The sequence below is a fragment of the Pan paniscus genome, chromosome 11, assembly GCF_029289425.2.
Source record: "Pan paniscus chromosome 11, NHGRI_mPanPan1-v2.0_pri, whole genome shotgun sequence".
In the NCBI taxonomy this organism is placed as follows: domain Eukaryota; kingdom Metazoa; phylum Chordata; class Mammalia; order Primates; family Hominidae; genus Pan; species Pan paniscus.
Window position 1 is genome coordinate 5,809,478 of NC_073260.2, and position 15,305 is coordinate 5,824,782.

Consider the following 15,305-nt stretch of genomic DNA (forward strand, 5'->3'; position numbering starts at 1 on the left):
TAGCTGGGCATGGCGGTGGGAGCCTGTAATCCCCGCTACTTGAGAGGCTGAGGCAGGAGAATCGCTGGAACCCAGAAGGCGGAGGTTGCAGAAAGCCGAGATCGCATCATTGCACTCCAGCCTGGGCAACAAGAACAAAACTCCATCTCAAAAAAAAAATAGTTATAGACATCAAAGGATTAGAAAATGGTGACTTTGTTTTAAATATAATGTGTTTAAATATAGACTGTTATACTTTAATTTTCAAATTAGCAAGCAGCTCACAAGATTCTTGAGCATTTAATACCCCAGCCCATCCCACAGCCCCCAGTGTGGTTACCAAGCACAGTTCGTCCGGGGAAAGAGTGTGGCTCAGCTGGGAGGATCACAGGCCAAGAGCAGGCTGCCTGGGTTCAGGCCCCGTTCTGCCTCTTGTGGCTGTGTGACCTTGGATGAGTTATTTAGCCTCTCTTTGACTGTTTCTGTATATTTCAGCAACAGTAATAGTGCCAGCCTTGTAGAGCTGTTGCCAGGCGTGAATGAGTTACCTTGTGAGTATGCAGAAGAATGAGGGGCGCTGTTTGCACGTCAGCCCCTGGGCCCCAGGCTGAGTTCCACGAGGATGTGAGCCCTATCTCTCAGGCCTCACTGTGTGCACAGTGCCTGGCACACACTACATGCCCTACAAGACACGTGCTGCCCCAATGCCCACTCTCCCTCTGCATGCCCTGGGTCCAGCAGGAGGCCGTGTGAGCAGGTTTGTGGGAGGAAGGGAGGAAAATCTGACACCTTAGCGCCTCCTATAGCGAGGCCTCCAAAGAAAGGGCCTCTGCCCACCTCGCCCTGCTGGACACCCAGCCCACATTATTCACACCCCTGCCTGTCCCTTGTCAGTCCGGCGTGCCCGTCCCTCGGTCCCATGTCCAAGCCCCACCCTCTCCAGTGCCCTCCCACTGGCACCTCCTGGAGCCAACACTCACGCCGCAGTTAGCCCTCAGTGGCAGGCTGAGGTCATTCCCTCGACCTTCAAGACACGGTCGGGTCCTCCGTGGCCCTAACAGGCCTGGTTCTAGTCCAGAGTCAACAGGCCTCATTGGGACCTTGACAGATTATTCCCACTCTGGGCGTTGGTTTCCCCATCTGCTAAGTGGGTCTGAAGCTGCCCTGCCTTCCCAGGTCTGGAGGTTGCAATAACCCAGTTCCATTCCTCAAGCATTTCTTCAGAACCAAAAGTGTGTTCAATCTAATGCCAAGCATTACAAGTGACATCCCTCCAAAAGTAGAAAGTGCTGTCCCATGCACAGACGCCCACCCCCGATGAGGGCTGGGACAGAGCTGGACACAAACATCGGGCCAAATGCCCGCAGCTTAGGAAGGGGACAGGTGCTGCCCAAGGGAAGGAGGGGTTCTGGGCTGGGTCAGCCTGGAGCCGACAGGGAGCCTCTGAAACTCAGGCCCCAGAATCCAGCGTGCCAGAGTCAAACCTCATATCCGCGGAGAGAATGGGTCTCGGGCCTTAGTTTCTCCCTTTTTAAAGTGTGGTGTTAGCCAGGTATGGTGGCTCATGCCTATAACCCCAACACTTTGGGAGACGGAGGCGGGTGGATCGCTCGAGGTCAGGAGTTCGAAACCAGCCTGGCCAACATAGTGAAACCCCATCTCCACTAAAAATAGAAAAATTAGCCAGGCTTGGTGGCACATGCCTGTAGTCCCAGCTCCTCGGGAGGCTGAGGAACGAGAATCGCTCGAACCTGGGAGGCAGAGGTTGCAGTGAGCCCAGATTGAGCCACTGCACTCCAGCCTGGGCAACAGAGCAAGACTCTGTCTCAAAAAAAAAAAAAAAAAAGTGCGTTGTTAACACCTTCCTGCAGGCTGTCTCAAAGGGCAAATGTGACCCCCAAGCCAAGTGTCCACTGGTACCCAGTAGGTCCTCAACAAAGGGTTGCCCATTCTTGCAAGCCAACAGAGGCCTACAATCACCGGGCCAGCTCCCCCGGGCTGGGATGCTGAATCAGGTGCCCCTAGAGGGGAAGAACTTGCCCAGTGGTACCCAGGAGGCTGCAGACAGGAGCACACTCAGGACCCCCGATTCCCAGACTCTGCTGTGCTTGGACTCCAGGGCGTGCTGTGGCTTACCAAGGTGGGCATTCCCCTTGCGATAGTTGCCCGTCACGTGGGTGCAGCTGCTACCGTCCCCCTGGCAGACGCCACACTTGTCCAGTGTGTGGGTGGAGAAAAGCACCCCGTCACAGCCGATGGGCTGCAGGAAGGGAGAGGGAGAGGGCTGCTGGGAGGGCGCTGTGGCCAGGCCCCGGGGCCGCCACTGCCTCCCACAGGCGGGCGGGCAGTCAGCACAGTGAGACCGGTGGTACTTTTGCTACAACGTTTAACAACCTCACATTTTCCAGACACGCAAACCCCTCGCAGGTCAGTGAGCTTGCAGGATGTGCCGTCGCGGGCGGGGACCATGAGCTGCCGCTGGCCGTCCACGGTGGTGCAGTGCAGGTCACACGGTTTGCTGGAGATGTGGACATAGTCATCTGGTGGAGGGAGACAAAGACAGAAGGTTTCAGCAGGGCAGGAAATGCCGGATTCAGAGGACTTCCCTTTTCCTCTCTCTGAGACAGCTCCCATTGCATAGATGGGGAAACTCAGGCCTGGAGAATAGAAGGAACCTGTCCAGGTCTCAGTGGCAGAAACTGATGGGTCGCCTGACTCAGCCCACACCCCGTGAGTTCCAGCTTCTACCTCCTCATGAGTGGGGAGCAGCGCCTGAGACCCATACTGGGGATCCCCCTCTGCAGGAGGTCTGAGCCAACTCGACACCCCTGTGCTGCTGGCCCTGGGCACCCCAGCCCTGGCCCTTGCGGGTGAGCAGGAGAAGGATGAAGCATTTACACTGTTGCCTGAACTACTTGCTTTCCATGGGACCATGTGGGCAGTCTCCGTTTGGGATCGTCTAGGCTGGTTCCTGTCTGTGCCCAGGAGCCAGTAAGTGAGCAAGTCACCACTGCCCTCAGAGGTCAGGCCTGCAGGGAACTCAGTCCCGTAATCTGTCCTGCGTTGATGTCATGGGTCATGGAGGAGGGGACAGACCCCTGGGCCAGGGCTCAGGAGACCCAGGTTCATTCCTGGCTCTTCGTCTGACCACCTCCATTTCCCCACCTGCCCACCAGTCGAGTTTGGTCCCAGGTGCCAGAAGGGCTACCCCCAAAGCTCAGTCAGCTCCCTGCAAGGTGGGTCCCCAGGGCGGCAGGTACCCGGGTACAGAGGCTTCCACTGGTGCGTCCGCCCGTTGTACACGTGGGAGTTGAAGGAGACGCACTGCTCCTCGCGGAAGCTCCTCCCGTCCGGCGGACACTCCTGGGAAGCGAAGGGACAGGGAGGCTCCAGGAGGAACTCGGCCCGACAAAGGCATTTTTGTCCAGGCTAAGCAGGAAGTGGCTGCAGCCGGGACAGCCGGGACAGCCGTGTGGGGGCCACGGCCCACGGGGTGGCCTCTCGGGCTCCTGCGCGCTCCCACGCGCTCTCAGGAGGGAGCAAGGACGCAGGGAAGGGCAGCTCCGCCCCCCACGCCAGCCCTCCGCCTACTCTAGACACAACCCTCCCAGTCCCCACCACGCCTTCTCCCAGCCTTGCGGTGGAGGGGACATGACCCTAGGATGGCTGGCAAGGGTGCTCCCCTCGCCCGCGTCCTCAGCAGGCCCTGACTGTGTGTCTACAGTGCCGGAACAGGGCCTGGCACACGGTCCGTGGCCATGCACACTGCGTGAATCAGGAAGATCGTGGTCCTGACTCCATAAAGAGGAACCCAGCGTGCAGACAAGAGACTCATCCTCGGAGGGGACCCAGCTTAGTCGTGCCGGGGCCAGAGCTCAAACCTGGGTCCCTCTCATGCTGGAGCTCATAAATGCCCCTCCCCCAACCCTGGCGGCACCGCCCTAGGAGGGCAGCTGACCAGGTGACGCCAACACAGAAGCGGTGGCCACCTGCCTCCCTCCAGCCCCTCACTCCCTGCACGTGCGCACACACCCCCTGAGACACACAGACACAGAGACCCCCAGCTGCTCTGCCTTCCCTGCCCAGGCAAGCCACACGAGCCAGCCTGGGAGGCCCAGATCCCAGCTCGGCGTGCCCCAGCCTCATGCCCTGCAGTCCTTGGAAAGGTGTTCAGGTTCCAACTGCCCAGGGCCCCACTGAGAGCTGCCTGGTCAGAGTCAGAACCTCCTCTCCAGCCTCGGCTACCCAAAGAAGCTGATGGGGGCTGGAGCAGAAGGGCTCCGAGAGCAACCCAGGGAACTGTTTTATGGGGTGGGGGGTACTGTTTCATGGGACGGGGAAGCCTGGCAACTGCTGGGTCTCTGTGAGCACCAGGTACACGAATGTTGTGAGTAAAGTGGAGCTGCGACCAGAGACCCCAAACCTTGAGGCTGCACTTGAAGTTCCAGGAGCAGAGTGAGTCCGCCCGTCCCAGCATTGCTGAGCACATGTGGGCACAGGGACAGTGGTCTGGACAGTGGATGGCTCCGTCCTAGCCCAGGGCCCCCCGCAGCCTTCTCAACCCTGCTCCTGGGCTCTCCTTGAAGAGCAGGCCCAGAACAGAATGCCCAGAATGCCCAGGAGCCACCTGGAAGACCCCCTGAAAACTGCATGATGACAGGGAGAGCAGGCCATGGTGCCCCTGCCCGGGCCGGGCCTCACCTGCACTCTGCAGAGCTGGTACCGCTTGGACGTGCCCGTGCAGGTCCTGTTCCCGGGGCCCGGGACAGACTTCCTCCTGGCAGAAAGATGCAGGCTCGGAGTGAGGGCTGCAGAGGAGTTTCAGGAATGTCGCCTGGGCTGGCCCCACGGCCACTGGGATCCAGAATCTCCCGATTCCCGTGACCCAGAGGGCTCCTTCCTCCCTACTCAACTCCCACCCCGTACACACACCAGAGCCGAGGGGGAATGAGATTTGATTCACTTCTACATCAGCAGCACATAGCACAGGGGCTCAGTACACAGAATTGAAACAACCACATGGGTTGTGTGCCAGGCCTGTGCCCAGGTGCACACACACGTGTGTTCTCAGAAGCATGAGGTGAGACCAGCACGCTCTCCATGCCATGGATGAGAAAACTGATGCTCAGAGAGGTTAAGTGACTTGCCCAAGGTCACACAGTGAGGGAGTAGCACAGGCTAGATAGAAGCCAGGTCCATCTGGCAGCGGAGGCTTTCCTGCCAGTCCTCTGCTTCTCCCGGGGCTCCCTGGCATATTCTAAAGACCCTCACTCAGGTCTTCAGAAGAGAAGGCAGGGTGGTTCTCCGCCTCCAGGACAGACCTCTAGAAATGGCTCCTGCCCTCTCGTGAAAGGGCTTTCCTGGTGCCTGAAGCATGAAGGACCCCAGGGCACCAGTGCTGGGGCCCATCCATAGCCGCGTCCAGCAGAGGCTGATGGGGGGACTCAGCCTGTGCTGCCCCCAACCCGAGAGCCCTCCCAGGGGGAGAAGCCACCAGGCTGAAGAGCCAACCGCCCTCTCCTGCCCGCTACCCTGCCCTCATGCCATCCCCTCAGGGCCACGTGCCCAACCTCGCACCTCTGCTGCAGGCAGTGCCGCTCCTGGGATGTCACCCCACCCCCGCAACTGCGGGAACACGCCGTCCACTTGGTCCACTCCCCCCACCAGAAGGCCGTGGCGTCGGTGCCCCCCTCCAGGCTATTGGATGTTGGGCTGTTGTCCTGGGTGAGAGGGACCCCCAGATGGTAGAGGGCTCAAGTGCCCAGCAGGACCAGCCTGCCCCCACCCCATGCCCGAAGGTATCACCGTCAGCAGGACCAGAAGACACAGCCCCCTGGCTGGGCCCCCTTGCAGGGTCACTCGGCAGGTTGGGTTCAGATCTCCTGGGTGGCGTTGGGGGGAACTCCCAAGGAACTGTGGGCCACGGGTCCTCCTTGACCTTAAGGTCCAGGATGGCCTGGGGGCTTGGCAAGCTCCTGGGGCCGCATCTAACTGTCCTCACTTTCCCCGGAGCAGCTCAGGGCCCAACTGCATTCTGCAGGACACAGCCTACCCTGGCCGTGCTGGGGCCTTCAGTTGGAAGGGAAGCACTCAGCCCCCTCAGCCCTCTCCTGCCAAGTCGCCAGGGGCTCCACAGTAGCCAGGGCCTCAGTTCAGAGGCTGATCTGACTGGCTCTGGGAAGAAGTTTCTAGGAGCCAAGATGGGTTCCGGGACCTGGGGCACGTGCCCACACGGCTCCCTCCAAGCCAGTCCATCTGAGAGTGATCACAGCACCTGGGTAGGGGACTGGCATGGGCCCTCAGACCACAACACCCCACTCACCGTGGACCCGGTTGACACTGTGTCCCCAGCCACAACTGCCAGAACCAGCAGGAACCAGGCCCAGCAGGAACATTGCCATCTGCCATCCATCCTAGGAAGCAAGGCCACTGTCACCACCAGGCCAGCTCCGCTCCTCTTCCAGATGACCAGGGTACGCTTTGGGAAGAGCCCTCGGGGCCCAGCCAGTGCCCAGGCCTCAAGGTTATCTGGGACTAGTTGGTCGTGGTTGCCTGGCAGACCCTGTTGGGAAGGATAAACCCCCCGCCCCAGTCTAGGCTTAGCAAGAAGGAGCTTGGTGAATGATTAGTAATGCCTGCTGCAGGCAAGACACCCAGCGGCAGTGTGCGTGCTAAGCCTGTGCCACCCTTGATCCAAGGGCATGCAGGGAAGCATGCCATGCTTTGCCTCCAAGTCCTCAAGCCCCCTAGAGAAGGGCTGTGGAGACAGCCAGCCTCGGCTGAGGGGGCTGGGGACCCAGGCGGGGGGAAAGGCTCTGGTTCGAAGGGATGGGCCTGGGCTCAGTCCAGCGCCTTGGCAGGAGCACCTTGGGATTTTGACTGGCTCAGCTCTTGCTGGCCTCGCAGGAGAATGGCCTCTGCCACTGGCCGCTGAGGGTCAGTGCATGGGGATGGGCTTGGCCAGGTCCCGGGGGAACGTGCAGCCTCGCCCTAGACCAGCAGCTCCACAGTCAGCATCCAGCAACAGCCGGCACTCAGGTGAGGCAGAACCCAGGTACCTATGCCGCCTCCCGATCCCCGGAGAGAAGATGGAATTGGGGGAGGGGCAGGGCAGGAGGAGGTGCAGTTTGTGCCAGCATGCCAGCAGTCCAGGGCCACAAGGCTGACTTCCTCCCAACAGCCAGCACCCTTGGCTCAAAACACCTGCCAGGGGTCAAAGCAAGCCCACTGGAAGGGACTGTCCAGCCTCCAGGCCCTCAGCTCTCCCCACCCCCTCCTCAGCGTCGACCCTGCCCTGTGGAAGGGAAGACCAGAGATCCACCATGACCTCTGTCCAGGCCTTGCTCAGGTGCTGAGAGTCACTTGCCAGCGAGTTAGAGAAGGGATTTCAGAAACCACGCAGCCTGCACTCATAACCTGGAGCCCAGAGAGGGGAGCCAACCTGCTCAAAGCCACACAGCAAGGTAGCACACTAGCAAACTCAGGGACTCGACCCCCACGCCTGGCCAATTCCAGGGGAAGAAGGCATGGAGGTCACCCCTCACCCCTGCCAGGCCAGAAGCCAACTCCGGCTCTGCCCCTCCCTCCTCAGCAGCCTCCATCCAACTTGAAGAGTTTCCTTGCAGGCCCGGCACCTGCAGATTTTCAGGGGCCACTCCAAGGACACCACTGCAGCCCGGACGACGCAGCAGTACACCCTGGAGTGGGAAGCCTGAGTCTGACCTCCCCTGCCCCCGCCGCCTGCCCCCCACCTCCCTCCCCTGCAGACCTCCATCTGCACTCTCAGCCTCACACCCACAGGAGCCCCCTCCACTGTGCCATTGGCTAACGGGTGCCCCAGCCTCTGCCTGCCGGCTGAAGACAGGTGCCAGCCGGCCTCACACTTGCTTTTCATTAAGGCTTCCAGACACCACTGGCTTCTGGCCAGGCCTCGCTCACGGGGATCCATCCCTCCCTGGGGTCCAAAAGCAGCGGCTGGCGGCAGCAGAGAGGTCTGCCGTGCACACAGAGCTCCGGGCGCACAAGGCTAGGTGCTGAGAGGCCACCCTGCCCCGTGCTCTGCGGCCCGACCCCTCCCCACAAGCCTCCCCACGTTATGTAACGGCTCCAGAGGGCGCGGGGTGCTCCTGCCCCCAGCCCCAGTCTGAGCAGTGGGCTGGCCTGGTGGACGCTGCAACGTGAGGGGGACGGGGACGAGGTGGCCTACCTGGCTTCGGGTCAGCAGGTTGTCCTCCCAGAAAAAGGGGCGAGCGCTGCGGAGGGCAGACGGCGCCAGGTGCGCTGTGCGTGCGGGGGCGGCGTGAGTGCAGAGGCTGCGGCCCGGCCTCCCTCTCCCCTTCCCCTCCTCCCCCGCGCCGCCTCCCTCTCCCACTTCAAAGAGCATCCAAGAGAGGGGGTTCCCGGGAGGGGCGCAGCCCAGTGGCGGCTCTGCGCCGGCGGCCGCCTTTATAGCTGTCAGGCAGACGGGGAGGAACACTCACACTTCCCACCAGGCCGCTCCCCCGCCCGCGCCGGCCGGCCTGGCGCACACTTTAACCCGCTCTGCGCCTCTGGAGCCCGGCCAGGCCGGCCCAGCTGCCTGTTGGCTGCTGCCGGCGGCGGCGGCCCAGGAGCGGCGAGCAGGGAGGCCTTCTTCCCGGGTCCAGAACTGGGGGCCACATGTCGGGTGTCCAGACGGAGCAGCCGCTGGCCTGAGGTTACCGGGGAGGCTGGCGGTGGCAAAGCCCCAGCCCCGCCTGTCCGACTTCTGCCTCCAGAGCGGGCCCTGTCCCTGGGGCTCCTGAGAATGGGGTCTGGGATGTATGAGGTGTCCCGTCTGATGGCTCCGTTGTACGGAGGGAAAGGCTGAACTTCCGGGACGACCGTGCCCCAGGTCACGAGCCTCAGAAAGCTCCTGAGATGCAGGGGCCTAAGCAGGTGGAGGGACGCAGGGAGACCCAGCGAGAATGAACCAAGGGCTCCAGGGAGGAGACAGATGTGCCCGTGGCCTGCTGACCAGATGGCTAGAGCAGCCATGGCCAGGGCAGAGAGGCTCAGGGATTCTGCAGATGTCCAGCACCAACTTGGCAGCCCCTGGCAGGCCAGGCCTGGAGCTCAAGCCTCTGTTCCCGCTGAGTCAGGGCACAGAGGGGAGGGAGAGTGGGTGGAGCAGCAGAGCCCCCCTGGGAAACCCCTGGTGGGCCCCAGACTTTGTGAGGCTTTCCTAAAGCAAGGCTGGGCACCTAGCCTCTGCACACCAGCTTCCCCAGGGCCCATCCTCGGCAAACAGAGGCACCTCCAAAAAGGGGAGGAGGAGGAAGCTGGGGCACCATTCCATCAGGTCATCTGTGTCTTTTCATCCATGCCCCTGCCTCCATGCAGCAGATGTCCTGGGCCCACAGCAGTGCCTGGAAGACACTTCTCCTTCCCTCTGTCCTCCCCGCTGGAAGAAACTTGTGAGTTCCTTCAGCTGCCTTCATGAGAAAGTTCTGCCCTGTGTCTGACCACCCACCAGAAAGGCTGGGAAGGAAAGCCACCAGTAATAGTAGTGAAAGCGATAATACCGTCTGCCCTCTGTCCAGCTTGTCCTACGGGCCCAGAGCTGTGAGGCCAGCATCCACCTTTATGATCTGCATTTCACAGGTGGAAGAACTGAGGTTCGGGGACCAAGTCACCTCTCCAGTAGGCAAGGCTGGGATGCCAGCGCTCCTGGGTGTCGGGTTCTCTCCTCTGCCGGGTTGTTTAAGTTCCTCTCCCCGAGACCCTCGGGCAGGCAAGTCTTATTCATTTCATTCTCCTGCTGGGGCAACTGGGATGCATGGTGGCTGCTCCTAGTCACAGGGCCACCTGCGGTGTGGAACCAGGACTAACCCTAACCCTAACCCAGGCCCACACTGCCCCCTGGGGTCGCTGTGCTGAATCACAGACATGGTGGCACCTGTCACCCAGCACACACACACACACACACACACACACACACACACAGGCACACACACACCCAGTCCCTCTCACATGACCGGATTACACTCGCTCTGGGAGCCTCTGCCATCCCCTTCCTCTCTCTTCTGGTGACCGCCAGGCCTCGCACCCCTTGGCACAGTCCCCGAGCTCTCCTGGCGTTTGTGGCCTCACATCCAGCCAGCGCCAGGGTGACTAACGGTTTCCCTTGGGAGGGACCCCACAGCCGACCAACACAAACACCCCCAGTGTCTTCTCTTGGCTCAGCAGGACGGCACAGGCTGCAGGCTGGCCACCTGGGAGACGGATCTGTGGGACCAGCCATCCCCTGGCTCTGTGACCTCCTGCAGGTGTGTGACCCTCCAGGCCCCAGCTCCCCTGGCCAGCCACACTTCCACACCACCCCCACCCCTTACCCCAGAGCCCACAGACTTGAGGCCCGCAGGGAGCCATGACTGGCACGTAGCAGGTGCTCTGGCAGCTCCTGATGCCAGGGGCTCCTTACCCCTTAGGGAGTGCTGTTGAGGTGAGTCCCCCACTCTCCAGGATCCCTCTTCGGCCTGCAAATTCCCGGCCTCCCAGGGCCTCCCCCATGTAGGATGGTCTCAGCCCACACCCACCGGCACTTGTGGGGGTGTTGCAGCTGTGTGGCCCTGGTGCTGGAGACACCACCTGCCTTTAGAAGGGGATTGTTGGCCAGGCGCAGTGGCTCATGCCTATAATCCCAGCAGTTTGAGAGGCTGAAGCAGGGGGATCACATGAAGTCAGGAGTTTGAGACCAGCATGGCCAACATGGTGAAATCCTGTCTCTACTAAAAATACAAAAATTAGCTGGGCGTGCTGGCGGGCACCTGTAATCCCAGCTACTCGGAAGGCTGAGGCAGGAGAATCGCTTGAACCTGGGAGGTGGAGGTTGCAGTGAGCCGAGATCTCGCCGCTGCCCTCCAGTCTGGGTGAAAGAGTGAGATTCCGTCTCAAAAAGAAAAAAAGAGAGAGAGAAAAAAAGAAGGGGATTTTCTCTGCCAGTGTTTTCCAGATATCTGAGGAGCTTAGAAATAGGACAGCAGGAATATGTGTGGGGGATGCCCGGGAGGGTGGGGTTCCAGGGAAAACAAGGCGGGGATAGAGAAGCAGGCTTGAGGCAGAGGGGCTGGTGGGCCGTGGCTGACCACTTTGGAGGTTCCCTGGGGAGGGTGTTAGGCTGCCGCAGTGGGAGCAGGGCCTGTCCTCACAGCAAAGTGGCCACAGCAGGCTCAGGAGTTTAAGGACGTGGCCCGAGCTGTCGAGGTGGGTCCCCTCTCTGTCACCCAGAGGCCTAGCAGGCCTGGCAAATGTAAGTGTCTAGTGTGGTTCACCTAGCCGATAGGGCTGGCCGGCCACAGCCTCAAGAGTGGCCCACCAATACCACCTTCCCTGGCATCCTGCGGTTCTTCTCTGCTGCCAGCCCAGGACCCAGAACATCCTAGGAGCCTCCTGGGCAGACCCAGCCAGAGTTCTCACACCTGACTGGGACGGGGCCACCAAGGGACCATGTGGCCAGCTGGGAGGTGGCTGGCAGGCCAGGAAGAGGACCAGGACTCAGAAGGCAGCCCCAGGGAAAGAGCGAGGGGGCCTCAGCAACCCCAAGAGCCATCCCTGTCCCCGAGCTTCCTTCCTGGCCCAGGATAGAAGCCAGCTGTCCCTGAGGCCCCCCTGGGGCTGGACATACGGGAAGAGCCTCCCCCGCCTTCCCTGGCTGGTCCCAGGTCCATGCACGACCACTGGCTGGCCAGGTCACTTCAGGCCACTTGTCCCTGACAGGCCGAGTTTCCTGGTCTGTTGCACAGGGTCAAGGTCCTTTTTTAGCCCCAGACATCTCACAGGCACACTCAAGAGACAACTGAGACAAAAGCAGAGGTGGGGGCTCCTGCTTCCCCTCTTCTCCCCAGCAGCCCTGAGGCCCCTTCTGGGCACCAGGACTCCTGGAAGCATCATCTGAAAGCTGGCGGACTGGAAGAACCCCAGCCCCCAGCAGCCCCTCGGGCTCTGCTCGCACACGGCCATGACCTCCAGAGATGCCCCATGTCAGGGATATCTGCTGGGGGTAGGAGGACATCACCAAGCCAGTGAGCTCTTTCTTCCATGCCACCCACAGTGACCAGGGGCGGGCAGCCACTGGTGTCACAGCCAGGTGAAGCAGGAAACCCAGGACCTTGGATCCCGACACTCAGAAGGGCCCCGTCTCAGAGGCTTAGCGTGGAGGCTCAGCATAGGAAGCAGCAGCTCTTCCAATAGCACAGCAACAGCAGCCTCACGCGTGAGTGCCTGGAACCAGACTCTTTGGGTTCAAATCCTGACTCCGTCTCTCTCCAGCTGGGTGACTTTGGGCAAGGGCAGAAGCTTCTCTGTGCCTCAGCTTCCTCACCTGTAAAGTGGCGGTGATAAGGCACTCCCCATGCTGGACTCTTGTGAGGCTGAAATGAGTCCATATGGGAGAAGGGCCTGGGATGGTGGTGGAGAAAGGAACGGCTGCACGTGCTTTGCTCTGAGCCCAAAGGGTAGCCCGGGGCCAGTGTCTACTCTGCTATCATCCTCCATCCTGACAATGCCACATCAGGTAACACTGCCACGCCCAGACAGAAGGAAGCTGAGGCCAAGGCTTGGACCCCGCCTGAGTCCAAGTGGACTTTCTCAGCCTGGCCAACTTTCTCAGATTGTCTCTCGAGTGTGCCTGTGAGATGTCTGGGGCTAGGATGGGGTGCCTGTCATTGGTCCAGGATGGGGTGCACCTGGGTCCCAGGAGAGCCCGGAGCAGCAGGACGTGCTCAGCCTCCCCACCAGGACCAGCAGCGGGACCCTCCCCAATGGCCTCCACTGCTGTTCCTGGAGCCCAGGGCCTCGCGAGCCCTGACTCAGCTTCTCCTTTCCCTGCAAGGGGCAAGAGAGCCAAGCCCAGGGATGTGGTGCCCAAGAGGGGCAAGTTTCCATGTAGAGAGGCAAGCTGGGGCAGACAAGAGGCTGGGACCAACAGGGACGCAGGGCCTACAAAGGGGGCAGGAGCAGCCTTTGGTTCACTGAGAGGTGTGGGTCTGGGCTGGCCTGCTCTCCGTCCTCCCAGCACACACACAGGACTCCGATTCCCCTCTGGGAGTGCTCCCTGCCAACATCAACCCTGCTGTGGCTCAGCCCACGGGTGGAGAATGGACATCCCTGGGTGGTACACCTATGCCCCCGATCAGAGCCTGCCCTGAGGAGGGGACTGCAGCCCCCAGGGGTGACCAGCTGGTGCCGGACCACAGAACTTGGTTTCTCCTCCTCCTCTTCCTCCTTCTTTCTCAGCCAGGAGCACTGGCGTTTTCTGTTAGGCCAACGCTGAAAGCTCGAGTTGGGGGAGCTCATGTCTATGGCTAACAGAGACTGCTTAGGCCACTCCTGGTCTGAGACTCTAGGAGAAAGAGGCTCCTCTGTCTCCAGATCTGGAGCAGGGATAGGGACCTGAGCAGCCCTGGTGTGGCTGTGGCCTGGGGTCAGGCGGAGCCCTGCTGTCTGGGAGACAGCTCTGGGAGGAACCACAGCCAAGATGAAAGGCTTCCCAGCAAGCCTGCAGAAGAGTCTCCTGCCCACGAGAGCTCCCCGACAGTATCCCCGCCAGATGCAACCCTGCCACAGGTCTCATCCCCAAGGGCAGGCTGGGTCCCAGGAGCTGAATTCTCAGGTCCCCAGAAGAAACTGTGGGCTGGGGCTGCTGCTGACCCAGGTGTGGCTGTCCACTCTCAGTCACACTCAGTGAGTGGCACTTGCCAGGCATCATCCCACAGCCCTGCAAAGGGGAGCAGGTAACAGACGTGCAGCTCAGGCAAGCCCAGGTTCGAGCCCCAACCCCTCTCCCAGCTCCTGGGTCTCTGTAAATGGAAGATGGGTCTCCCCACTTCAGAGGGTGAGGAGTCCCTGGTTCACAGAACAGACATTAGAGAGCCCTTGCCAGAGGCCGGGCTGGCAGCTGAGCTATTCACATCTGTGCATTCTTCAGCCCCTGCAGCAACCCTGGGAGGTAGCTCCGCCCCAAGCTCCATTCTGCAGACGAGGACACTGAGGCTCCCAGGGCCAAGGGCACGCAGAGGTCCCAGAGCTAGGATGGGCCAAGCCCTCCACCTGGCTCACTTGGCAGGTGTTCAGAAGCTGGGGGTGGTGAGCTGCTCATCTTCAGCCTGCAGCTGAGGATAATATCGGATTGCTCATTGCAGCCCTGGCCGCAGAGGCACACGCGGAGCCATGTCACGCTGCGCAGGGGAGGACCCTGGGTGGCAGTCCAGACAGGCATGGGGACCCCGAGGAGCAGGCAGAAAGCAGCAAAGCCCTGCCCTTCCCAACAGTTGTGGGGGAGCCTCCATGGGCCCCATGGAGAGCCCAGGCACAAGGACTGCTGTGCTCTGGGGTGACCCAGTGCTGTAGGTCAGGTGTTCAAAATGTAGAGGACGCAAATGCAGCAGCCGGCCAGCCCTCCTGGGCCGGGCAGACAGACAGCTGTTGGGAGGCGGGAGCTGCCTGGCATTCCAGGCATTTCAGCGCCTCTATAAAGCAGGGGCGCTCCTGCGGCTGTGGGGGTGAGGGAAGGGGAGTGCAGGGCGGCCCTGCTCCCCAGCGTGGCCCAGGACCAGCCCGCTGGAGCCCACTGGGGCCTGCCATCTGCTGGGCAGAGGAGGGCTGCTGCCGCTCCCTGGGCCTCAGTCTCCTCTTCTGTAAAATGGGGAGAACAGAGGCCTCCACCCCACCTCCCGGCTGCTGGAAGGGCCCAACGAGACAGGTATGAAGAGTCCTTGGTACATGGCCAGCGCTGACCAACCGTCCATCCGTGGACATGATTGGTTTTCAAGACACACTCAGTGCCGTGGGGATTCTGAGCAGGGAGAGCCCACACCCCTCTGGGGGGTCAGGAGAAGCTGAGGCTACACAGGGAACCAGGGGAGGGTCTCCTGGCAGAAGGTCATGCAGAGGCCCAGAGTCTGGAGGGCATGTGGCTGTGGGGATCTGGTTTGGCTAAAGCCCAGAACAGGTGGAGAGTAGGGTGGATGCCGGGGACTCCTGAATGGTGGGCTGGCAGGCAGGGGCCATGGGAGGCTTCGGGGTGAGAAGGAACAGGGGTGCCAGCTCACGTCTGTGCTGGCTCAGAGCCTGCCCAGGTTGAGCGGCTCCCGGCCTGGCCCAGTCCTGTGCCCCCCACCCTGTGTCTCCTGGGGCAGCGACACCCCCAAGAGCAGCCGGTCTGGCTGTTCCACTCTGCCTCCCCCTCTCCCAGCTCCCCAGGCCAATCGCTTCCCCTGCTCCAGGGAGAACCGAGGGTCATTTCAGTCCTGTTCAGAGCTGGACGCCTTCCCCAAAGCCAGCTGGTCTGCGTCCAGGCGGCCAGGGCT

At 61.3% G+C, this 15,305-nt stretch overlaps 2 protein-coding genes across 7 annotated transcripts in view; one reads left to right on the forward strand and one right to left on the reverse strand.

The window, feature by feature from the left end:
- The window catches only part of ADAMTSL2 (ADAMTS like 2), a 40,275-nt gene extending 31,748 nt beyond the window's left edge, over positions 1 to 8,527 (reverse strand). The window contains exons 1-8 of one of the 6 annotated variants that reach the window (XM_034929420.3): positions 8,186 to 8,519; positions 7,524 to 7,676; positions 6,302 to 6,541; positions 5,557 to 5,699; positions 4,681 to 4,756; positions 3,240 to 3,342; positions 2,374 to 2,519; positions 2,116 to 2,239 (exon numbers count right to left, since the gene is read on the reverse strand). In XM_034929420.3, the coding sequence (XP_034785311.2) occupies positions 2,116 to 2,239; positions 2,374 to 2,519; positions 3,240 to 3,342; positions 4,681 to 4,756; positions 5,557 to 5,699; positions 6,302 to 6,541; positions 7,524 to 7,676; positions 8,186 to 8,362 (1,162 nt within the window). In that variant the 5' untranslated portion in view covers positions 8,363 to 8,519. Of the gene's footprint in view, positions 1 to 2,115; positions 2,240 to 2,373; positions 2,520 to 3,239; positions 3,343 to 4,680; positions 4,757 to 5,556; positions 5,700 to 6,301; positions 6,542 to 7,523; positions 7,677 to 8,185 lie in introns of all 6 variants that reach the window. The other 5 variants (XM_034929421.3, XM_003822440.4, XM_008976032.3 and 2 more) reach the window with 5 other exon arrangements.
- The window catches only part of MYMK (myomaker, myoblast fusion factor), a 30,201-nt gene that overhangs the window by 1,140 nt on the left and 13,756 nt on the right, over positions 1 to 15,305 (forward strand). The window lies entirely within an intron of this gene.